At 41.6% G+C, this 24,927-nt stretch overlaps 1 protein-coding gene across 1 annotated transcript in view; it reads right to left on the reverse strand.

Annotated features, from left to right (window-relative positions):
- Positions 1-614: 614 nt before the first annotated feature.
- SLC26A9 (solute carrier family 26 member 9) overlaps positions 615-24,927 on the reverse strand; it is a 52,432-nt gene continuing 28,119 nt past the window's right edge. Inside the window, exons 10-21 of the mRNA XM_054980876.1 lie at positions 22,264-22,341; positions 21,013-21,108; positions 19,089-19,195; positions 15,310-15,379; positions 14,434-14,526; positions 12,110-12,241; positions 9,080-9,196; positions 8,879-9,043; positions 7,147-7,201; positions 4,527-4,672; positions 1,509-1,586; positions 615-1,370 (exon numbers count right to left, since the gene is read on the reverse strand). Of these exons, the coding sequence (XP_054836851.1) occupies positions 1,323-1,370; positions 1,509-1,586; positions 4,527-4,672; positions 7,147-7,201; positions 8,879-9,043; positions 9,080-9,196; positions 12,110-12,241; positions 14,434-14,526; positions 15,310-15,379; positions 19,089-19,195; positions 21,013-21,108; positions 22,264-22,341 (1,185 nt within the window). The 3' untranslated portion in view covers positions 615-1,322. The remainder of the gene's footprint in view (positions 1,371-1,508; positions 1,587-4,526; positions 4,673-7,146; positions 7,202-8,878; positions 9,044-9,079; positions 9,197-12,109; positions 12,242-14,433; positions 14,527-15,309; positions 15,380-19,088; positions 19,196-21,012; positions 21,109-22,263; positions 22,342-24,927) is intronic.

The raw sequence follows: 24,927 nt of genomic DNA on the forward strand, positions 1-24,927 counted from the left end.
CTCTTTAAAAATTTTTAATATGCTATCTGGATGTATAATTAACCCTTTCCCCAGAATGGGACTGGAAAACAGGTCCAGGAAAATTGGTGCCTTCAGACGCTTTGTTTTTTTCTCAAAATGAGCCTAAATGGAACATTCTGTAAATGTCTGATTATTGAGAACAGGAAGATGAAGCACCAAAATACTATAGAAGTAGGTCATTTTCTTGACATTTCTAAATACAAGGAGTAGTCGAAAACCCATTTCAGTTAATGGCTTCAATGTGCATTTTATCAAGCCATATGTTAATTACATTTAGGCAGGGCTTTTTTTCTGGGAAAAGAGGCGGTGGAACTCAGTGGGTTGGAGAAAATGGTCACATGGCTGGCGTGGAGGGCAATCTAAACTCCCCTCTGTCTGGAGATCAGGGGGCGGGGCCACCAGCCATGTGACCATTTTCAAGAGGTGCCGGAACTCTGTTCCACTTCGTTCCAGCTGAAAAAAAAGCCCTGCATTTAGGAAAGGGCCTGTCTATCCACACAGTTCCTACTGGAAGTAATAGGATTCCCACCCACCCACTCCCCACCCCCTGAATGGAAAGGTTCCTATAAAGGGAAAAATTGTGGCTTGTAATGGACAAGGCAGATCTTCGTTGAAGCACTGGTGTCAAAACGCAGCAGTTCTTCGAGGCAATGAGTGACAGCCACAGATTATGCTGCTGCATTTGAGCCCCAGAAAGAAGGGACAGACTTATATCTTAGTGCTAACAATCAGAGGAGGGACTGGGAGTGTTACCGGGGACTTGTTTACTTGTAGTATGAGGTCCAAAGTCAGTGCGCACCTTAGAAAAAACTGACCCTTCACAAACTCAAGTAGCTGCATATTGTGAGACTTCTGTCTGCCGCTCCAGCAAGTGTTTCCATGTATTTTTCATGTTTATGAGAACAAAGCTAATGCTTAATAGTTCCTTGGTGTGCTTGTGTTCATACATCTGGGTATGTAAGCTTGAAATGTGAATGAGCAACAAACGAGGACCAGAGAAGTGTAGTTATATTCCTGCTGCTCTATGTAGGCAATGTTTAGTCCCTGAGTTCCTTCTTCTGTTGCCCATGTTACCTGCTTCAAGAGCCAGTTGCTCTGAATTTGGAAAGCAGAGAGGAATGGAAGGAGGAAAGAATGTCAGGTAAAAGAGGCATTTTGGCCTCAGTGCCCCCAAAGCACAATGGTCCTATGGCTCAGATGCACTGAGCCTATTGTCCGCTCTGTTTGGATGAAGGAACCTTTCTTCCTAAAAGGCATTCCTTGGTTAAGGAGTCAATTGCTTAACAGTGTTCCTGAAGGACTCACAGTGCTGTCTGGGTCTCTGAATGAAAAATGCCTCCAAACATTTCCTAAGGGAAAAACAGGAGATTTAGGTTAGGATTGATGCTCCAGATATCAACCACAGGACAGAAATATACTGGAGAGACTGTGTGTCTGAAGGACAGCACAGACTTTTTACTTCATACTATCTTTTTTCTTGTACTCACCTCTTCCAAGTTATGGAATTCAGCGCTGCTGTCTTCCAGAGACTCATCAGAGACAGAGATTTCTATCTGACTTGCTCTCTGTATAGAAAAGTGAGGAGGAGAAATCACAATTAACAAGTTATAAAGCACTGAAATCATAAAAATAATCCATGGAGCTGGCCTTTACAGCTGAGAGGGCTGAAGTATATCTACTCTTAGACTGAACATGTATATGAGATATTAATATTTTGCCCTGACACTGCCTTGACATATTTTGCAATGGTCTTGTTACAAGTATGCTCTGGCAATGCATTTACATTTCCTTCAGGCACCATGAAAAGTTTCAGAATGGTGTAAAAGTTCTTAGGAGATACTTTGTACACGTCAATTTTAAGACATCTGCACTTTATATCTGATGCACTATATTTTTATTTCGTACTCGTTCATACCTAAGTATAAAAAAGTTTATAGGAACAAGGCTTAAGACAATCGTTCTGCAAAGCAGTTGATTTCAGTGACATTATAACAAAGCTATAAGTTGTTCTTAAAAGATTTAGTGGGTTAAGCCAATGTGGTTTAGGAGTTAGAGGGTTGAACTAGGATTTGGGAGACCCAGGTTCAAATCTCCACTCTGCTATGAAAGCTCGTTTGGTGACTCTCTGTCTAACCTACCTTACAGGATTGTTGTGAGGATACAATGGAGGATAAGAGAATGAACTAAGCCACTTTGGAGAGAGAGGCAGGTAAATGATGTAAATAAATAAATAATGGGTTTAAACAGCAAGAATAGATTTGGAAGAAATACAGGAAAAATTACTTATGTTGGACTAAAAATGTTTTTACCAAGGGAGGGAGTAGAGGTGCTATCACAAGTAAGTGTACACAAACACCTGCCATTTAGGTTTTAGATACAAACATTCATCTGTATGGTGTGGCTGAGCCTCTTACCAAGCCTCAAAAAGTAGATACACCTTGGCTGTGGAACAAAGAGTTAGTCCTTTATCCCACATTTAAATGATAACCAGGTGGTTTCACCTTTAGTAAATGTCTTAGAAGCAAATAATAGCTATATGGCAAAGATAAGACCTTTCATCATGTCAGCTGAAGCTGGGCTGGTAAATCCTTTATCAAGCAAAGTAATGCAAATAATGAAACCAGAAGCAGGGCTACCCCATGAGCTCAGCACGCAATGTGACAGTTTAAAAATAAAATGCCCTACTACTACTAGTTTGTTGTTTATGTGGACATACACATATGGAAATTAATAAACTCTGTCAGAATAAGAGGATTTACACATTACTACAACTATGGCATGTGGCAGTGATTTGCATGTCTAAATGTTACTGGTGATTTGCATATCTGAATAAGCTATCCAAACACAAAGACACAGATTTTTTTTCATCTCCCCTCAAGCACCATCCTTTCAAATGTCACTTGTTCCACACATTCAGCTGTAAATCATCAAGCACAGGAAATAAAGTTATGAGAAACCAAGTAATGTGCGTGAATGTAAAAACCAGAGTACTCAAACCAGTGGGAAAAATGGCATGAATATTAGCTCTTTGGGAATTCTTATTCCTATCTACATAGATGGTAATTCCTGAGGCTCCACAGCGCCTCGCTTACAATTATAAGAAATTTAGAAATGCTAAATAGGTGATTCTACAGACAGTTTAATGTCTCTTGGGGATCTCCTAACAGATTCTCTCATGGTGGTCTAAAAATAAAGTCGCACCAGTGAAGGCTTCCAAATAGAAAGAAACACTAAAAGTAACTTGTGCAAAGAATTGTCTCCCTAGACAACATTCCATTTAGATGAACCAGGAAGTACAAGGTGCTCTTTGCACATACACACGTGGCCAAGATATGGGACATTGTACCATGTTATCATGAAATAGCTTGGTGGAGTTATCACTGTTTCTCAACATAAGACTAAATAAACAACGTAAGCTACTTGCTAGAGTTGCCAACCTTCAAGTGGGACCAAGAGATCTACCTTAATTACAAGTGATCTCCAGACAACAGAGATCAGTCCCCCTGAATAAAATGACCACTTTGGTGGGTGGACTGTATAGTATTATGACTTGCTGAGTCATTCCCTCAGGCTCCACCCCCAAATCTCCAGGAATTTCCCAATCTGAAGTTGGCAACCCTAATTACACCCCAGGGCTCTCCTAATCAGAGCTACACTCTTCTAAGCTCATTGACTTCGATGAGCTTAGAAGTATATATCTCTGTTCTGTCCCCTTTTTCAGCACATGCTATGCTATTGTCAGTCCCTTGCTTTCGGCCACCTCTCTGCTACAATTGATACTCCTTTACTTGAATCCATTTGAACCCACTGATTTTAATAGGCTTTATCCTTTATCCCTCATCTCAACCATTAACAAATGCATGTACTTCATCTACAGCTGTAATGTAATAATAATAATATTCAATTTATATACTGCCCTTCAGGACAACTTAACACCCACTCAGAGTGGTTTACAAAGTATGTTATTATTATCCCCATAACTATCACCCTGTGAGGTGGGTGAGGCTGAGAGAGCTCTGCAAGAGCTGTGACTGACCCAAGGTCACCCAGCTGGCTTCAAGTGGAGGAGTGGGGAATCAAATCTGGTTCTCCAGATTAGAGTCTTGTTGCTCTTAACCACTACACCAAACTGGCTCTCTAGTAAATCTAATAGGTGGTACGAGGTGTATACGATTATCTTCTCTCAAGACAGTGTCATTACTAAGGGTGGGCAAAGATAAGCTAGGGAGCAGCCATGCAGAGAAGCAGGTAAAATGGAACTGGATTGGTAAAATGGAATGTTACTGCTTGCCACAAAACCCACTGAACACTTCTTTTTAGGAATGTTTTTTTCTTTTCAGATTCTTCAAAATATATCTGTGTTGTAGTTCATCCTAAATTTCTAGCCAGTATAGTTCATAACTGGTGTTCTAGACTAAGCGACTATGAAACAGACACACACCAGCACTGGTGCTGCCAGAAATAAAGATTATTGTTCATGTGGAAGCACAGTGAACCATCCATACCTCTTCAAAGATGGGACGATGTGTGGCTCTGTTGCCATTCATTGTTGCGAACAAAACAGCATCGTGGATGGTCACAAAGACATGACTGGGCTCAAGGCCACCTTCTTCAAAGACTCCACCTGTGCGAATGTCATCATACACTTGGGCTGGAGAAAGAGACAAAGTTACATCAATGGGCTGAAAGCTGAAGCCTGTATCCCGAAGTTATTTGAGATGGGTCTGTCCAGTGAAGTCCAACATAGTGCACGTCTCTTATTTAAAATTCACAGAAAGCCCTGCACTTGCCAGAGACGCATCCAGTAAATGGAGGCAAAAGATGTTGCTGTTTGATTCTGAAACTCAAAAGTCTCAGCAGATAGAGGGAAGAACAACAGCGCCCTGACTGGAAAACAGGTTAATCAGGCAGTAAACTAGAATGTAGTTGATTTTTCTGGAATTTTTCTTCTGGAACAAAAACTGGTATGGACAGAGCAATACAGTGATGTTTCTTAAAGCTCCAGTACTTAGTCGCTCCATTACTTTCATGGAACAACATTTTAAAAACCAATATTTAGGCTATGTTGAGTTTTTTAAACCAACATTTTATTTATTTACTCACTTTATTTATACCCTGCCTTTCTCCCGGTAGGGACTCAAAGCAGCTAACATTGTTGGACCTCTCCTTCATTTTATCCTCACAACAACCCTGCGAGGTAGGTTAGGCTGAGTGTGTTTGACTGCCCCAAAGTTACCTAGAAAGCTTTCATGGCAGTCCAACACTCTAACCACTAAAGCACACACTGCTCATCATATCTCATAATTCTTGAATAGATGGTAGATAACAAGGCTGCTTTATCTAAGTCTGTGGATGAAAACATCTGTGTTGAAGTCAAATGGCAGAAATCTTTTAAGATTTCTCTTGCACAAAACTTGTCATATATAAAGACTGAGGATGGAATTGTGATTACAAATGCTTCTATACACAAAAGTGTAGCCTTTCCTTTTCTACTTGTCCATCTGTCTTTCATCTGATCTGCTTTAATTTGTTCAGATACACCAGTTATGAATGATTGCCTTAATCATATGCAAATTTAATTGATCAACTGATTGACTAAAGCACATGTGATTAATAGACTGATAGTGAAATCCTAAACAGAGTTCTTCCAGTCTAAGCCCATTGATTTCATAATGCTTATTTAATCAGCTTAAAACCCTAGTAAGGAGTCGAACTCTTACTTGCCTTATAAGCAAGGAAGTAATAGAAGAATCTAAGCAAACTAGAGATGCAGACAATCAGAACTGAAGATGAGACCTGGTTATTTTCTCTAAATCCAGATTGAGGAATCTCCAGTTTGTGTTCTGAGATGGAGCTATACTTGTTGGAGAAAGTCACTGCATGCATGGGAAAAGGCCATTCATTGGCACATGGTGGAAGAAACATTCCCATGTGTGGTTCCAGATATGGAAGAAGAAGAAACAACCAGGTGCAAGGAGGAAGTTTATTAAGGTTTTTTGATCTCTATGCATTTTGATCTTCAGGGGATCTCCTTCACATTTCACCTTGAGCAATGGAATAAAAACACCTTAATAAACTCTTCTACCTTGCACCTGGTTGTTTCTTCTTCTGCCCACTAGTGTGGCCATTGCTTTTCCAGTTTCCAGATATGGAAGAAAAGACATAGTACCAGGGGTCATTTCGTAGAAAAAGAGCTGGAGGATCTCATCAGCATAACTCATTAGCATATGCCACGCCCCTTGACATCACCAGAAATGTGTCATTAGCATAACTGATTTGCATATGCCGCACCACCTAACATCACCTATCCTGGCTGTTTTGGACCCAATCCTGGCCATTCAGGACCGAAATTGGGCCCAAAATGGCAAAAAAGGGCTGAACATGGCCCAAAATGGGCCCAAAATGGTCAGGATCAGGCCGCTGCTGAACAGAAGAGTGATCCACCACCCATCAGATGGGCCCAAAATGGCCGAGAATCAGGTGGGTGGGGCCACCTGACATGTGACCTCTTTGGGGAACTGCCGGAACTGTGTTCCTGTGCGTTCCCCCTCGTAATGAGCCCTGCATAGTACCACAGCATTCCCTGCATAAAATAAAAGATGGGAAATGTCATGTGATTTCAGCATGATATTTAAAATCAGCAAGGCCTTCACTCAAATAAATCTTGTTGCTATTGGCTTAAGCCATGCTAGATTTCATAGTTCACCTATGAATTAATGAAAGGAATTGAGCAATCTTAAGAGCTGTTGTTTTTGGCTCTTTGGAATTTCAGCCAAAAGGTGTATATTAGCTTGATATTATCAACACTCCTTCACAGCCATGACAGACAGAGATTTCATTTTGATAACAATAACAAGATTCTAGAGAATCACTGAAAGGTTTATGGTTTATCTTATTCCTCTGAAAAATATCATCTCATGCCATTGGCTAGTGTCTTCCATCCAGAATGATACACAGTCAAATTTAGGGCAGCACTGGGCTATGAGAGTTGCAACTTTTCCAGAAGGGCTGCTTTAGAACTACCCTCACTGGATTCCACCCATGAATCTTTCCTCTCCAGTGGTCCTACTCCTCTTCAAGGTTGAAAAGATGGAAGACAGAAGAAGCACAGCACAATATTCTTACCAGGCACATTTGCCAGGAAAACTTTGATCCCAATCCTCTGGTAGTTGGTACATAGCTGTACAAGGAGACAAAAATAGGGCGGGGGGGGGGCGGATAATATTACTTTACATGGGCTTATTAGCTTTTACAACACCTGACAGAATATTAATTTAGGGTGCACTGCAAATTCCATACATTTCAGGAGAGTTGTTTCCAGAATTATATGGTAAAAACATCTCAAGTGGTGCATAGCTCGTTTTTCAAATGTGCTCAGTTTCCATTGATACAATGTGTAGCCTTAGACATAACCATTGGAACTTCATCAGAAACCACTAGGTACTTGATTTTAGTGAAAAATTGTCTTTTTAAATGGATGTAGAATGAGTTGAGAATAGAAGTAACATCTCATTGAATCTGAACCTTGGGCGCCCCAGCTACTGGCCCTTATGATAGCTTTCTGTTGTTGAAGTTCTGCAGAAATTGCTGAATGTTCTTATTCTGTGGCTTCCTCCGGATTCTGACTATTCAGATCTCTCATGATCCACTGACCGCAGAGGAGGAGCTATATAAAAATTCACATATAAGCTGCAGCAGTGTATTGGTTATATTTGTCCACAATCAATGCATGCTCTATATGTCTTATCATGGCAGGGAAAAGGGCATAATGGCTCAGTAGTAAGAGCATGCATTTTGTATGCAGGAAGTCCAAGTTTAAAACTCTGGCATTTTCCAGCATTTCTGGCAGATGCTGGAAATGACATTCTTTTGCTTGAGTCCTTGAGGAGCCAAAGCCAGTTAGAGTAGATAATACAGAATAGGTGAACCAATGGTCCAGTTTGGTATATGGTAGCTTGTATGTTGTACCCTGTAACTCTTTTGCCTTTGTCAGGTAACGCCTCTAGTCCCTTTCAAAAGTTATGTTTTTAGCACTGCTACCTTCTGTACTGGGAGAGCACACTAAAAATGATCCTCTCAATACACGATTGTCATTTTATGTGAACAGGGCAATGCTTCAGTATGCCCAAGTAGAAACCCAAGTTTTCTATGAGTATTTGTCTGTGCATACCAAAGCTTGAAAATGCATTGCCCTATTCATACAAAATGGCAACTGTGTGTATCAGGAGGATTGTGGGTAGTGTGCTGTTCCAGTACATAAAGTAGGAGCACAAAATATAACCTCTGAAAAAGATTCTCGGATGTGCTAGTTCACTCTTGCCTCATGCTTATCCACTCTAATGTAATTTGTATTATTATTTGCCATTCCCACTTGAGTCTGTGCCGCTTCCCACACACAGAAGGGCTTGTGTGGTTTCTCTGTTGCTAATACATCATCCACATGGCAGCCACCCATGCTTTGTTGCAATCTTTTCCAAACTTCGCAACAAAGCAGGTTTGGGGAAGATTGGAGAAAAACCAGGAAAACAGCATTGAACCTAGGACAAATAACTCACGTGGGAAAAGGCATATGACAGCAGCCTCTTTCTCATTTATTACTAACTTAGCCTTACTATGATCCTGGCCATAACTATATCACTGACAACTGTTCTACAAATGTAGCATCTGACTTTGATTGCTCAGCTGTCAATTGTGCCCTTAGAAGTGACTAAAGACAACTCACAAGAACCTTGCCAACCATTTTTTTTTTTAAAAAAGCCCTGCAGTTCTGTTTAAATTTGTGTAGTTGAGTTCAATGGGAAATTTTAGACAGCTTCAAAACAAAACAAAACTGACTGAAGGCAGGATATAAGCTCACCTTTCCCAGAGCTTTTGTACCCATCAGATCTACAAAGCAAACTCCACTCATATCCAGGATAATGGTGTGGAAGTTGACAAATGGGGGTGCTGTAGTCATAGGATCAACATTTGAGGCTGGAATATTACTACAGGTGCTGCTCCGATGACTAGTTGTGCTTCCTTGCTCAAAGGAAGTATTGGCTTGCCTTGAAGAGTTCACAGAAGGATTGAATGCTACGTAGGAAATGTTGGTGCCATTGGCAGCTGTCTGGTTGTTGTTGGTATCTGTTGGAGTAGAGCTTTCAAAGTCCTTTTGAAGTTCTTGCAGTGATATGGTCTGTACAAAGGGGAAAATAGTACTTACAAAATAAACTGTCTACTCTCAGGAAATCAATGAACATCTGATGCAGCATGTGTGACTGATTCTCATGAATTCAGGTGATGGATTAATCTGATTTTTTAAAAGAAACATTATGTGTTTGCTTACTTCTGACACATGATGTGGATTAAGCTGTTAATGCCTTGGAGCAGAGCTTTGAGCTACATGGCCTTTTGGTCCTGTCCTCCATTGTTACTCTGTGCTCTTTGCAGCCAATCACAGGCTTTTTTCAATGTTCTCTTTGCCAGGTCTTCACTTAGGTGAGAATCACCATGGCTACTCTATACAAAGCTCACACAATACATTTTTAAGGACCACATGCCTACCATAATGGAGAGTATGGGCTTTTCTGCATGCTCAACTTACAGTGGGTTTTCTGGATATTTGCCCTGCAAGGATCAGATCTGGTTTGGGCTTTCTGTAATTCTGCACATGAAGGAGTCAGACCAAAGTGGTGCCTATCTTCCCCCGCCCTTGCACACAGAAAAATTCCCCATTCTTGATTCAGGCTTTTGAGGGGATGTTGATGACATCAGTGTTTTTGTCTAGTAGGCCTCTCCTTTTTTGGTGCAGGGTGGGGACACATGAGTTATAATGTTATAACATTTGAACATTAGAGAGGATTATGCTGTTCCAGTTGAGATCAAATCTTTACCACCCAGAGATTCAGTTTTGTGGTTGGACAATCCCAATCACATGTTCATATTGAGCCTATCAGGAATGATTGAGTGATAACACCAGAGAATCATGCATGCCTTATAAAGACTGTGTTTAGAATCACGTGAGAAATGAAAGTTAAGGAACAGACAGAGTGCATGCACAGAACAAAGCATTAATCTTCCTTGCAGTTAATTTTAATTTAGATAATTATTTTTTTTGAAGAAAATGGACATTGGAATGGGAAGAAATTAATTGCAATGTAACAACATTACATTATTGTCAGAGAATTTTTTAAAAGGGCATTGGAAAAAACTGGATATCAAAGCAAGGAAAATGGAGATTAATGTACAAAATGTCATCTTCCACAGCTTTTGCTGGCTAGTAGGCTTTGATGTGTTACTTCATAATGCTGAGGTTAGCGTGCACAAATTACACAACACATAATGTTATTAACTTTTCTTTCAATAGGGGGAAGAGTGGAGGGAGAAAGGAGGATGGAGGGAGTGGTTGGACATTGGTTGTTTAGCCAATCAGCGAGCAGAGAAATAAAGAGGCGAGGCAATGACCATGCCAGGGCTTGCACAGAAGAAAATATTCTGCACGTAGAAGTGTCTTAAGTCTGCTTTTAAAGGAAACATCAGGGGATGTAGGCAGAAAAAAAAAACCCTGCAAAAGCCCTGAGGAAAAACAGATTCTGGAGCAGATGCAGCCTTTCACTATACAGAACTCAGAAAAGGAAGGAAGCAATTCGAACACTGAACCAATATAATAGGAATACCTCCCAGATGCGAAAGCCTTGAAAACCTTGTTCACTGTGTCCTACCCTTTTATTCTGCCCTACTTAGAGATTAATTTCTACTAATGCTATGTTCCCTACCAGAGTAGGGTGGCCACACTTATTCTGCTGTGGTTGGTTTCTAAACGGACTTCTTGCTTTCTTGACTTAACACACATTATGAACAAATCTCAGTGTGCTCATGACAGACCCAAACCAGGTAACTGTCAAGCTGACATGTTCTCTCCCCACCCCCTTTCCCATTGTTCAGTGTGCCATAGTTGAATACAGTCTTCAACTACAATTTGCCATGATGTCTGAATGTAGACACTTTAACAAACTGAAGGTTGTTTCCCCCCCAGAAATAGGGATTCTTTACCACAATTTAAACCCAGTTAAGAATCCCAGTTACTGGCAAAGGATCTAATGTTACTTTGTTTAGGTGCCCTGCACTCAAGTGTCATGACCAACTGGAAGACTTCAGTTGTGGTGTGCTACTCAAGGGGCGATGGAGAGAGGGAGGCCAACAATTCTTGTTTTAAAATAGCTCCTTTTAAAAAGGCATGTGACAGCTCAACATTAAACCCCACCCCCAATATTCCAATGATATCATTGGCCCTATAATGATATAACCATAGGAAAAAATCTTCCCTGACCTAACATTTTAATATGCAACACACTTTTGCAAAATAATACCATTGTGTCCAGGCTCCTGGTCCCCATTACAATTTAAACGGGTCCCTTGGCACATCACATGCATTGTAAGCTTTTCACACAATCTGCATTTTGTAGTATAATCAGTTTGCAAGCATTCAGCTGCTGAGTCATTCCACTTTCATGTGTGACCATTAACTGTGCATTTCTGGACTCTTGTCTTTCCAGTTGCTGATTCAGTAGGCCATAGATTTCAAAACTGTAATACTCAGGAAGCCAACTTTCTAATTAATTATACATCTCGTTTATATATGCTTCCATTTATTACAAACACAATCCTCCTCTTTTATAGATACATGAAGATTATTTATTCAAAGAGTTCAGCTATGACAATGGGAACAGAAGGTACAGTCCATCAGCCTTGTGCAGTGTTGCAGCACTCTCTTGCACAAGCAGCGGAGCCTCAGTAAAATCCAGATATTACCTCAGAGGCAATACAGCATCCATCACAGCAGCTACTGAGGATGCTGTCGCTGACCACAGCAGTTCCTACGGGCTGGGCCTGCCATGGTTACAGGAAGGAAGGGAGCTTCAGGCTGGCAGTTCCGGTCCAGCTCCAACCAGTCACTACTGTTTCTGCAGCCCTTCTATGACCATTGGGCAATGTGACTGTCAGCTCCCAAGGATGACTGGTGTTTGTCATGGCTCTTGTCATGTCAAGGCTCTTCTAATCCGTTATTTGGACAAAATATCTTTTACAGCTAAGAAATGGGCTAAATTACCTTGTTTTTCCTGAAGACAGATTTTAGCTTGCTTGTTTTTTGTACTGAGGCTGCTGCTGCCATCGCCACTTTTTCCTGGTTCTTCACATACTTTTTCCTAGCCAAGAAGACTTTTATGGGGTCCACACCAGTCTAAATAAAGAAGAAGATAGTGAGCTGGGTTGTTTGTGCTGGCTCAGCTTACAGAATATAAACTTAGTACTTAAATAGGAATTCTGCAGCCTTAAGGATATGGAAGGGGAAATTTTAGGGAAGCAACCCCTCTTCTTTATCTTTAGAATATCTCCATTTGTAAAATGTGAAGTTAACCATAGAGACTTCATTGCTTGTGATGATGTCAGAATCCCCACATGCTGTATGGTCTGACAGTACGTTAATGGCAGTGTTCCTTGGCACTTCCGGTTCCATCTTTGGACTGATGGTCTGAATTTCATCTCAAGCGGGACGTTTCTCCCCATCCTTGTATACTCTCTATCCACCAGTTGAGACTGTATATATTGTATTATTTCTGGATTGACAGACTACCTCATTATTATTGTTCATAACTGCATTTTGAATTGATATATATGCATTTGCACTTCAGCACTTTGCACAAGCAAAAAAATATATATAAAAAATTAACTTTCAATTGATTGGTAATTTATTGCGGTTCCCCGGATTCTGTATTTTGTGTTGTTCCTCTCTCCGGGGGTTCCCTTTATTTTTGAGTACATTACTGAAGGCTGAAACAGCCAGAGTAACCAGAATTAAGGACGTACAGACATGTAGGGGTGTGCTGTTGGGGCCAGGAAACTCCTTGGCCCTGTCAGTGGTGAAGGAGGCAGAGGGGATGCTGCAGGCTTAAGCCTGCACATCCCCGCCAGTGCTCTGTTCGCCCGCTGATGTCGGGGCTGAGGAACTCCTCGGCCCGACACCTGTGGGCGAACAAGGCAGCGGTGGGGAGGCTGCAGGCTTAAGCCTCCACCTCCCTGCCGGGCACTCCATTCGCCTTGCCGATGTCAGGGTCGAGGGCGGGCAAGTGAGGTGGCGGGGAGGCTGCAGGCTCCACAGCTGAGCAAAGGTAAGGGGGATGCTGGGTGTTGTGGGGTTTTTAAAGGGCCCTGCTGCTTGTTGGCAGGACAGGGCTCTTTAAACTATCATCTGACCTGCCAGCTGATGGGGGGGGGCTAAGTGGGGGGGTTGGGAGTGGGAGGGTGCTGGAAAACCCAGCCCCCTGAATCACTTAGGAATGCTCCGAACCTTTACGGAGCATTCTGAAGCGATTCAAATACCCGAATCCGAAGTGGCTTGCCACTTCGGGTTTTGGGTATTTCCAAATGTTTTTCCTGCTTCGGGTAAACCCAAAGCAGGAAATCCAAATATTTCCAGCGTGCACACCCCTACAGACATGCCAGCAGAGTAGACAGATATTTTTTGTCAGTGCTCTCCTAAGCAGAGTTACATCCTTTTAAGTCCATCAAAGTCCATAGAGAGCCTGTGTGACGTAGTGGTTAAAGCGTCAGAGTAGGTTCTGGAAGGCCCAGGCTCGAATCCCTGCTCTGCCATGCAAGCTCCCTGGGTGACTTGGGGCCTGCCACACTCTTTCAGCCTAACATACTTCACAGAGTTGTTGTGAGGATAAAAGGAAGGAGAGGAGAATGATGTAAGCTGCTTTGAGTCCCCATTGAGGAGAAAAGGTGGGGAACAAATAAAGTAAATATATAAAAAGATAAGTTACAGCCTTAGAGGGAAGTAACTGCACAGGATCACACTGTAACTGTCAGAAAGTATACATATAATGAAGGTAAAGAGAGAGGAAAGGCTTGCCTCCTGCATTAAACCAAATCTAAGAGGTGTTTCAGCACAGCCTGCAGCTAACGGTCAGCTGGTTGGCTGCTTCCCTGCAACATGACTTTTGGAGGGAACATATTGAGTGGAGAGGGAAAAGAGGTACCTTTTCTCTGCTACACAGGATCCTCAGATTGTTGGAGACTGAGCTATTTTAATCATTCATGACAACTGTACAGTATCAAGTGAAGTATGTCTCCCCCTGCAACCCTGTCCCCCCTGCCCCTACTAGGATTCTTCTCTCCCGCAGCATAAACGCAGTTCTGGAAACTTACATGAAAGAAATAGAAGGATATTTTGGTTGATTTTGCCGAACATTTGATAGTAAACAAAGGGAGGGAACCATACAATATGTTTTTATTTAGAAGATATTTGATGTTGCACAGTAAGGGAAAAAATGGATGTGTTTTGATGGAGAAGCTAGTGTGACATGACACCATATGATTCTGAAATACTGCGGAGCTGCTCATGAGATGAACATTGAGGTTATTGCTTACCTTGGCTATGACTTTCTCCCTGAATATCTCTGAATTAGCAAAGTACAGCGGGGAGCAGTAAGTGACAATTTTAATCCCTTCTATTTCGTGGACCTGCAGGAGAGAGATTGTCAAGTTTCAGTTGCTGCACATGCAGATGATGTGCTTCAACACACAGGGAGATGAGGGGGGGAGAGAAATTGGAAGAAGATATCTGTGTAAAGAATTGGAGCAAATCTGGGAGACACACTGCTGAGGAATAGGAAGGAAGACTTGAATGCTGCAATCTCTCTATATTGTGCAAGTTAAGTAAATGTGTCTTTATTTCCAAATATTGCATAATTTGCTACGTTCCTCCTAACCATGGGGAGGAATAGAAGCCTAACTGCCTTTTCACTCATTCCAAGTTTGACCAAACATTTGTTGTGAATATGTATTTGCACATTCCAAAGCTGGAAGATATGTGCATTGCTCTCTGCAAGAAAGAGGGTGACCCCATGTACTGGGAAGATCACAGGTAGCACAATATCCCCTTCCATGTGGTTTGAGCACCAAAGTGGCAATGTCTGAAAATAACTCAGCACAGGCACTGAAGTCCTGCTGTTTGAGCTCTGGAAATCTTGGCATTTACCTAGTTTAGAGTAGGACTCCTCGAACTTTTATAATCTAGGGCTGCTCACAATTCTGAAATTAAGAAACATTTTTAAATAAAAAGAGTACTTTTTACATTACATGTGAAACCTCCACCAAACTTTGGCCATGAATACTGTGAGTAAAAATGTCTGTACAAATAAATTCCTGGAGTAATCACCTCATATGATAAAATAAACACCTGGATTTTATATTGGCTGGGTGGTAATCATATTGGGGTAAGGTGATTTTTGCTGCAACATTTACCTTATTGTAGACTTTGGGGTTCTTGTATATATCAAAAGCAGCTACTGGGCCAAGGATACAGCCATTGCGACTAAAGAGAAAAATGGAAGAAAATATCAAAATATAAGGACTCCAAAGCAGCAGTTTGCCTGAAATAACTTCCATGTTACTACAATCCAATGATGCAAGCCAAGCAGAAAAGAAGGATGGAGTTCGCTTGCTACTGACAACACCAATTCCTGTTACTGGTTGGATTGCCAGGGGCATGAAAGAGGAAAGGGCATGTCTGCTTGATCTAGTACATAAAAAATGCTGTCCAGTCAGATCTCCCTTTTTGTAACCATAAGATGTCATGTAATATTTCTACCCAAACACTATTCGTGGGCACTGAAAACCTTTGTCTTGCAAATATGGTAGATTACAAAATTTCACGAGCTGAATTTTTGTTGGGAGTACACCCCCATGTGGTGAGAAGTGATAGAGCATTGAAGAGTCTGCTGGTTGTCAACGTTTTTACCTCATGATAGATAACATCTGTCATGAGATGGGTACATTCTCAGGAAGCGGAACCACGTGCAGCTAAAAGTAACACCATTTCTTGATGACTACTTCAAAAGTGAATGTGAGAATCTGAGGTCAAGGCTGTTTCTACACAGGTAGTTTCTCAGGGTCCATAGCGCCAAGAATACCAGCTGATTTCATTCCTAACCATCATATTGAGGGAGTGTGTGGACGGCTGGGTAACAAGGGCTGAGAATTCCTCATAGCACATAGGAACCTCAGGAGGGACTCTACTGCTTGTCCCAGCTGGGCATCAACAGAGCAGATTCAGAGAGAGAGAGAGAGAGAGAGAGAGAGAGAGAAATCCCAAAGGAGTGCCAGATGTTTGTTTCTTTTGTATTGGCGCAGTCTACACTGATGAGTGCATGAATAAGGCAAATTCAGACCATACATGCTCATCCACATAGGCAGTGCCAGCAAGAAGGAAGCAAAGCCTTGGCCCTCCTGCTCTGTTGTTGTTCTCTTTTTGCTTTTTCATGCCTGGGTTCAGCAAGCAGTAGGTGCAGAATGGCTTCTGACATCCTGACCTGAGTCTGCTTCATTTCTTTCAACCATAGAAGTGTAACAGAGAGCTTGAATACATTTAGTTCTATATTATGAAGGTAATGCAAGTTTGCCTTTTGTTTCTACAGAGTTAGGGTTAGACCAAAAGATAAGTCTAAGCCTGGCTGGATTGGGGCCTTGGTCTCAGTACGCCAAGGACTATGTCCAAGTGAGCAGACTGTTCAGAAGCATCTGATCTTTTTTAAAAAAGCAAACAAAAGCCAGGCAAGAGTTTAAATCCAAAGAAGTAATCCAGTAGTGTACAGAACAGGACAGGAAGGATAGGGTGACACCAAGAGTTGAAGCTACTTATGTCTAGTCTACTAGTAATTGCCTCCTATATTCTTATAGTAGGCCAGTTGGGAGGATGACCAAGTAAGACAAAATTCATCTGGATGAAGTTTTTTGGAAAGAAATAGCAGAGAAGGGCTGGGAATGAGCCATAACACAGAGGCTGGGTGTGCGTCTGACCCTCACCATCAACATTGCTAATTTTCAGTCTGCTCTTGGGTTGAACTAGGAAGAAGACTGGTATGACCTAGTCCTAATAGCTATATAGAAGAGGGAATTGAAGTCACTGCACTTTTCTTCACCTCTGCCATACTGTCCCATGATAAGCAGCATCTCAGGATGTTCTACACCACTGTTAAAGGCACAGGAGCTCTGACCTTTGCTTCTGCCCACTCTGGTTCCAGTACTTATTGCAGAGGGGTGATGCAGCCCTGCCAGCATCATCTGCATGTAGTCAGAAACACACATTGACACAAGGGTCTTCTTATTGCAGGAACAACTTCTGAAGGATGATACACCATCTCAGAAAATCTCCTTACATGGAAATTTTAAGTCTCAGTTTTGTGAGGGGAAACATTTCTGAGATTATCTTGCATCTAAAGCAGACGTCTTTGCACATAATAATATCTTACCACTAGTGTTAGTCGTCTGACTGACAGCTCTCTATGCCCCAGAGAGCAGCAGAGATAATAAGGCTTACTGGGAAAACTCCATGCCTAATCTCATCAACACCTTCTTTTACTTTCCCTCTCCCACTTACATAATCAACACTATTCAGCACACCTGATAGCCTTCCTGGCCAGTACTTACCAGATCAACAAACAGTATTTTTACCTTTAAAAAAAGGTAAAGGTAGTCCCCTGTGCAAGCACCGAGTCATTATTGACTCATGGGGGGACATCGCATCACAATGTTTTCTTGGCAGACTTTTTACGGGGTGGTTTGCCATTGCCTTCTTCAGTCATCTACACTTTACCCCCAGGAACCTGGGTACTCATTTTACTGACCTTGGAAGGATGGAGGCTGAGTCAACCTTGAGCCGGCTACCTGAACCCAGCTTCCGCCAGGATCAAACTCAGGTCGTGAGCAGAGCTTGGGCTGCAGTACTGCAGCTTACCACTCTGTGCCACGGGGCTCTTTCACAATTTATTGCCCTACCTCTAGAGGTATTGTTTTTGGGAGCAAGACATCAGTTTTGCTCCAGGATATGTTTTGACCTATAATTGGGCTTTCCCCGCCATGTGTTCAGTGTGTGTGTGTGTTCTGGGACCCATCCACGCACTCCCAGACTTGTTTGGGCTTCCTTTCTTCTCCTCACTGTGAAATGTTGGTTGTTCTTGCTGCTTCTTCCACAGACCTCCTGCTCTCTGAGACTGGTAATTATTGCTCTTCCCCCAAAACTGCTTTCCCATTCCCTCACTGATTTTCCTAGCTAGCTCTGTGTATATGCTGTGTGTGTTTTCTGTATGCTTTCCTTTTATTCCTCTGTTAATAAAGAAACATTTCCGGTTGAACATCTGCCTGTTTTTGAGAGTTATCTAAGGGAATAATCCCCATATACATAGGTGGAGATTCCTAGTTACCTCCTCACTTGTCTCCTTTAATGATAATTCCCCCAAACGATTAAGGGCCAAGCTACAAGTGACGAATGCCACTTGAACGGCAAGTGAACAGACTCACATGCATTCCTCCCTGTTCACTTGTGCTTCACTTGCTCTCCACTCAATCACATAGTGATCAAGCGGAGTGCAAGTGGAGCGCAAGTGAACAAGGAGGAATGCATGTGAGTCTGTTCACTTGCCATTCAAGTGTCATTCGTCACTTGTAGCTTGGCCCTAAGGAGACCTCCTATTTGGATAACACTTGAAATGATGAAACAAGCATACCAGGAGATTCAGATGTCCTCTAAGGATCAAACTCCACATGAAAAGACAACCATGTTTGTCTGCCCCATTTGTGCATGCAGCAGGAAAGAAAGGGGCCTATATTTTATCCCCAAAAGGGTATGTTGGTAAGGAAAGCTAAAGCATGCTCACTTTCCTGCTTTACCTCATTGACTTTCATTGACTGAAATATTTTTCTTATTCTGAGAGTGTTGATAACAGTAAGTGGATTACGTTTTATGTATAATAGATATGAGAGTAAATGGAGTAGGTATAAATACGTGTGACATAAGTATCCCCAGATTTAAATGAGCTGAGGAATATATTCATGGGACTGGTATAGTAGGCAGCTGTTATCTTAAAATGACATCATTATTTACTATCAGGGACTGGCACTTTCATTTTCCAGGAGCTGCCAGTCACACCTGCCTTTGAAATTTTGATCCAAACGTGTTTTTTAAAATTGGAAAATACCTATCCTTGCGCATTTCCATTACAGACCTTTTCCAAGATAATACTTACAACTGGGTATGGAAAACCACTACTAGGATGGAAAATCCCACTCCCACAGCAAGTCCAAAGGGCAAGCCCAGGAAGAAGGCAGAGAGGAAGCTCACCACCCAGACCATCTGTGGAAAGACATAAACGCAGCAAGTTACTTCCTTGCCCTGCAGAGTGGGAGGGCTATGGATACTTGGATGATGTCCAACATTGAACACACATGATGGTACACTGATTGTAGTCTGAAGTTCTCTGATTGACTCTAGACACTTGTTTTCAAGTATTGTAGAATCTGCACAATCTAGCAGCATTAGGAAATTCTTCAAATATAAATTTTATTTAGGCAGGGGCTAGGTTCTAATATTTCATCCTTGATAAGAAAAAAATCTGAAAGCAGAACATTTCCTACAAGATGCTTATAACTGCAAAACAAGCGCCACACATGAGGATTCCCCATTCAGGAAGGATACCTGTCCAGAAAGATGGCAGAGACTTCAGACAAGGGGGTTACTGCAGTTGGTTCCTCAATTGACATCCCACAGAAAAAAGGCAGTGTCTCAACTCAGCCTTGCCTTGACCATTTACTAGCATTTCTACCTCCTTATTCTCATTTGATACTATTCTACTTCTACTCGTTTTCATCTTCATGCTAATAAATTGTCAAAGGAAGGAGCAGCTCTTTTCACCGGCTCTTTTCTATGAGATGTCAACTAGGGGGATTATCTCCTGGCTGTTTTCTCAAGGACCTAGTGCCTGCCTTGTCTCTCCCACACATCTACAATCCTTTTGTAGATGGTGAGGCTCTTTAAACTGAGTCAGGCAAAAGATGGTGAGGCTCATTAAACTTAATCAGGCTGTTTATATAGGCAGCTATGTTCATTTCTCATCTGGAGTCTTCTTGTACTACTAACGTTTATATAGTAAAAAGCTGATGTCTGTAAAACTCTTCAGCAGAACATAGAAGGTGAACAAGAACACAACAGAATGTGCTGGTTTCTCCATGATTCAAGAGTCTATCAAATGTTCTTCCAAACCCTTTAAAGAAACCCTCTGTGGTGGTGGCCTTAAGATGCAATCTTCTGGGGAAATTTTCCTCCATAAATTTCATTGCAATGAGAGGGCTTGGCCATGAAGAATTATTTCATTTTGTCTGTTCTGAATCTACTGCCCATCAGCTTTACTGTGTGTTTGCAAGTTCTATTACTCTGGGAGAGGGAGAAAAAGTTCCTTGTATTCACTTTCTCCAACCTGTGCATAATTTTATAAACCTGTGCATGCTCCCCCTTCCCAAGTGTATTTTTTCTAATGGACAGGTGAAGCTTTTCATGGCACAGAGGTAAATACCACCACCAGGTATTTAAGCTTCTATTAAGTGGATAGGACACCGATCCTCTCAATACAAGTCTTAAGGGGTAAGAATAAGGTAGGGGGAGGCTTTGGCATCTAGACCCTGTTTGTAAACCTTTTGGGGGCATCTGATTGACCTTAGTGTCAAACATGATGCTGGACTAGATGGTCTGATCCAGAACAGCTGCTCATATGTTCTTTTGACACATTCACAGTCACAAGTTTATACCAAGAACTTCAGTACATCACACACACACACACACACACACACACACACACACACACACACACACACCCTTTGACTTCTATTGGAATTGCATTTTAAGAAAGTTGTTCATGTCTGTGGCTGGGCAATTTGTATTATTCTTTTGACTGATAAAGCAGTTTCTGGAGAAACATGTAGGGAATAGGCCCAATTTATGCAAATATAATTTATTGCCATAAATGTTATTCAAACAAAATATCTGACAAGTTATTTGTAAATCCTATGAGCTTTTTCCATGGCCTTCATATTAATGACTTTGACATCAACTGGCACCTGGAACCCTTATTTTTTTTCCTGAATGCCACCAAGGAAGGCTTGAGATAAGACACTTACACAGTCCAACTTGCTTTTTTTCCAGAGGTAGTAAGGATCAGTCAGTTGCTTCAGAGAATTCTTCAGGTTCACAGCTATCAGGGCTCCCAAAACAGCCTGCAGCAAAGATCAAATCAAAATTGAGTTAGGAGAAAGCCCCAAGAAAGAGTGCCCTAAAGCCAGATGCTGCATTTTAAAAAAGGAATCGTTCACAGTACAGTACAGCCCAGTTCTTTCTTTTCACTAACTAAATGCACATCCAGATTACAAACAGGCAAAGCCAGTTCACCCACATGCAACAGCAACAACAGAGGCAACAGGCGTGCCTAACGCCTGTACTTGTCTCATGTGTCACTGCCACCTGGATCCTTGACAGACTGTAGTGGTGCTGCCTCTGGACACCAGCTTGGACCTGGTGGGGTGACACAGAAAAACGTGTGCTCTTCACACTTGTGCTGCTTAGACTGGTCAAAATGGAATGGGAAGAAAGTGCTTGGAGTGAGAACATGCCCTGAGCTGGTACAACACAGCCCTGTAGATGGGATAAAACTCACTGGCAAAGTCATGAAGGATTCACCACACATTACATTTTGCCCTCATCTCACTCTGCTCTCTGCTGTCAACTAGAACCCAGACTAAAGACTCACCTTAACTTTCACAACAGCTTCTTCCATCTTCCTTCATCCTTCATCTAAGCCCATACATTAACTTATATTTTTGTCAATTTGCCTCGGTTCATTCTATTTTCTAGTTTGGTCCTAGGCCTTTTTCATGGAAGTTTAACTGAGTTCAGCAAGATTTCAGTAAGTATGCTTATGATTGCAGCTTTACTGAACTGAAGCAAAGTATTATGCTTTAAGGAAACATTAACTGGGATCTATCTGATATCAAAAAGCCAGGCTGTTTGAAAGACCTTGTAATTTGTCCAATTCCTGCCTTTCTCCAAAATCTGGTTTGGTTAGAAATGGATGACTTAAAAGTCATAGAACCTATCTATTTATATATTGGTTTTCTATTGCCTTGGCTTTGTCCCCCAAATATTACCAATTGTATTTTCGTGCTGTGAACAATATTAAAGGTTCGTAGCTCATATCATAAAGCATTAGTACCCCAAATTCCCCAAGGAAATGGAAATGACTATTAGAATCAATTTAAGCCTCTAGTGTAAATATTACCATAGAAGAGAACACATCTAATTCGAATACTAAACAACAGCACCCACTAGCCTGGAATCATGTTCCTAAACAGATCTTGTTGGGTGATTTTTTTTACCTTAGGAAGAGGACTCAGGTAGATCCCCAAAGACAACATGGTTATCATCACTACCACTGCCACACAAAAACTTGCCACCTGAATGGAGAAAAGTAACATCACAAGGGGAACTTGGTGCTTAACATTTCAGGCTTATTATCAATGTGAAGATGCCAGAAGGAGGGATAACTGGTCTGATGCCCGGGCAGCGGGGTTAAAGATGGCCTCTTGTCCTAATTCCATCCCTTATTTTCAGTTACGTCTGTGTTTTCAATTGTCATTTGATGACAGGGTCCCAATCTTTTTGAGCCTATGGGCATCTTTGGAATTCTGGACATGGAGTGGGGGGGGGGGGTCACTGAGGCAGTTGGTGGGGCTGGGATGTAGCTGTGAATTTCCTGCATTGCACAGGAGGTTGGACTAGATGACCCTAAAGGTTCCTTCCAACCCTATGATTCTATGAATTCTGGCATAGGGTGGTGGGCACAACCAAAAAATGGCTTCCACAGAAGGTGAGGCTAACCAGAAAATGGCTGCCACAAGAAGTGGAACCAGCCACAAAATGTCAGGAAGGGAGGTCATGCACAACTCTAATAGCAACTCTTCAGAATTTCACGCAGAAGCTCTGCTTAACAGGATGCCTTGTAAAATGGACATATTGTTTAAAAATATTTTCTTGCATACACACAGCTTACCTTCAGTCACACAATGAAGATACTTGTGTATCTTGGGTTGCCAAACTCCAGACTACAGCAATCAGTTGCCTTGGGAAAATGGCTGCTTTGGAAAATGGACTCTATGGCATAAAGTCCCTCCCCTCCCCTCTCTATACCCCACCCTCCCCATGCTCCATCACCCACATCTTCAGAAATTTCCTAACCCAGAGTTGACAACCCTACAATCAAAACTCTGCTTGGCAAAAGCCCCACCTGGCCCTGCTCACTTACTAAAAACATTCACTGGGTGCAAGGAAAAGTGTTGGCAGGTGCAATGGCACACATGGATATTATGTTGGGGACCTCAGTAGCCATATTGCTCCAGCAAAGTATTTTCCTTAATACATTATCTGACATTGGCGTAACTAGTATTTAAATAAAAACTCTTCAATCTTTTTTGAAATTGGACTTTCCTTTAGCTTCAACTTGCACCATGGGACCCAGTTTCAATTTTTTTAACTAAACATGATAATCTTCCTGTTCTTCTCTCTAGCCAACCTGATGTAAAGAACAGCAGAGCACTAAAGATTTGCCCTTAGATATTAGTATATCAACTGGCTAAATGAAAAGGGCATTTAAATAAACATTATTATTATATTGACTTAGAGAAATAACATTCAGTACTATCTGGTAATCTTTTAATCTCTCTTTTATATTGGCACCTGTCTGGAGCTTAGAGTTCACAAAGCCAGGGAGAAGAGGAGAGAGGGGAAAGAGTGAGCCTACCGATAATGTAACTGATAGAGATATCCTCTAGTTAGTAAAATCATACTGATCTTGGCTCCTAAATGAATTACACTGACAGAGCTGGCTTTCCAAAGTCATGTTGGTGGATTGCAGACTTGGAGAAAATTTAAATTCTATATAAGCAGGGGGTCCTGTTTGCTTGAAGAATTCTGTTGTTTGTTGCTAGACACAGAAATATATGTTTTGTCTGGACCACGGAAAATTGTGCAGATTGGGGCAGGGGCAACAGACACATGTGCACTTTACATAATGCATGTAAGAAAGTGTTCCCTAATTGCAACTTGGGAGTGATGATTTTTGTTGGGAAAACAGCATAGGAGAAAAAGGTTAAATAGCCCTTCTTCTCTGCTTATCTTTGACTCACTTGAAACTGCAGCTGCATTCAATAAAAAAGGTGGTTTAAAAGATCAGACCAGTTATCTCTCCTCCTGGAGCTACATAGAAAGTATCGTTCCACCCTTAAACTAAGTAACCGCTAAAAAGTTGCCGATTTGTAGAAGAGGCGCTACTACATGGGAAATGTCATGAGGGACTGGGTGAAGACATAGATCTCCCAATTGTTCCCTGAAGCTGCTTTTTAAGGAACTTAAAAGATGCCCAGAGAATTAATCAGTGCTTGATTTTATTGACCACTATAAATAAAGGAACAAAAGAAGAACCTCATACTCCTGTACCATATAGTGGGCAAAGCGGCTCTTGCATGCCACCTCATTCTTACTGAACATGGTACCTGACAGCATATTTATTTATGATATTTATGTCATATATTATTCATGCCCACTCTGCCACCCTATTTGATTTCTTCCCTTTGCTCTCTCTGAATCCTTTATGCTATTTGTCTGAGACTTGACAGGAAGTATCCCATGGGTGGATGGTATAATCTCTGAAAATATTGTTTCAATTGTACAGGAAATGAAGATGTTACAGCAGGAAAAGGATTTCTCATTTACTTGTACACCACTATAATGGAATGGAAATGAATTTTCATAAATGAAAACAAAGTGAAATAAAAACAATTTTCACAAGAACCTAAGGGCTGCTGAACATTTAATAATCACATAGCTAATGGAATTGTGATAGATGTAGTTTGCTGCGTAGGTATGACCAAGCTGCGCTCACCAAAACTCCTCTTTACACAGCTTTTAAAGGTACAGGACGCCTGTCATCCTTTGCCTCTGGTCAACCTTTTCTTCTCAAAAAATACTTCAAGAAAAAAATGAGG

Source organism: Eublepharis macularius, chromosome 5 (assembly GCF_028583425.1).
Source record: "Eublepharis macularius isolate TG4126 chromosome 5, MPM_Emac_v1.0, whole genome shotgun sequence".
In the NCBI taxonomy this organism is placed as follows: domain Eukaryota; kingdom Metazoa; phylum Chordata; class Lepidosauria; order Squamata; family Eublepharidae; genus Eublepharis; species Eublepharis macularius.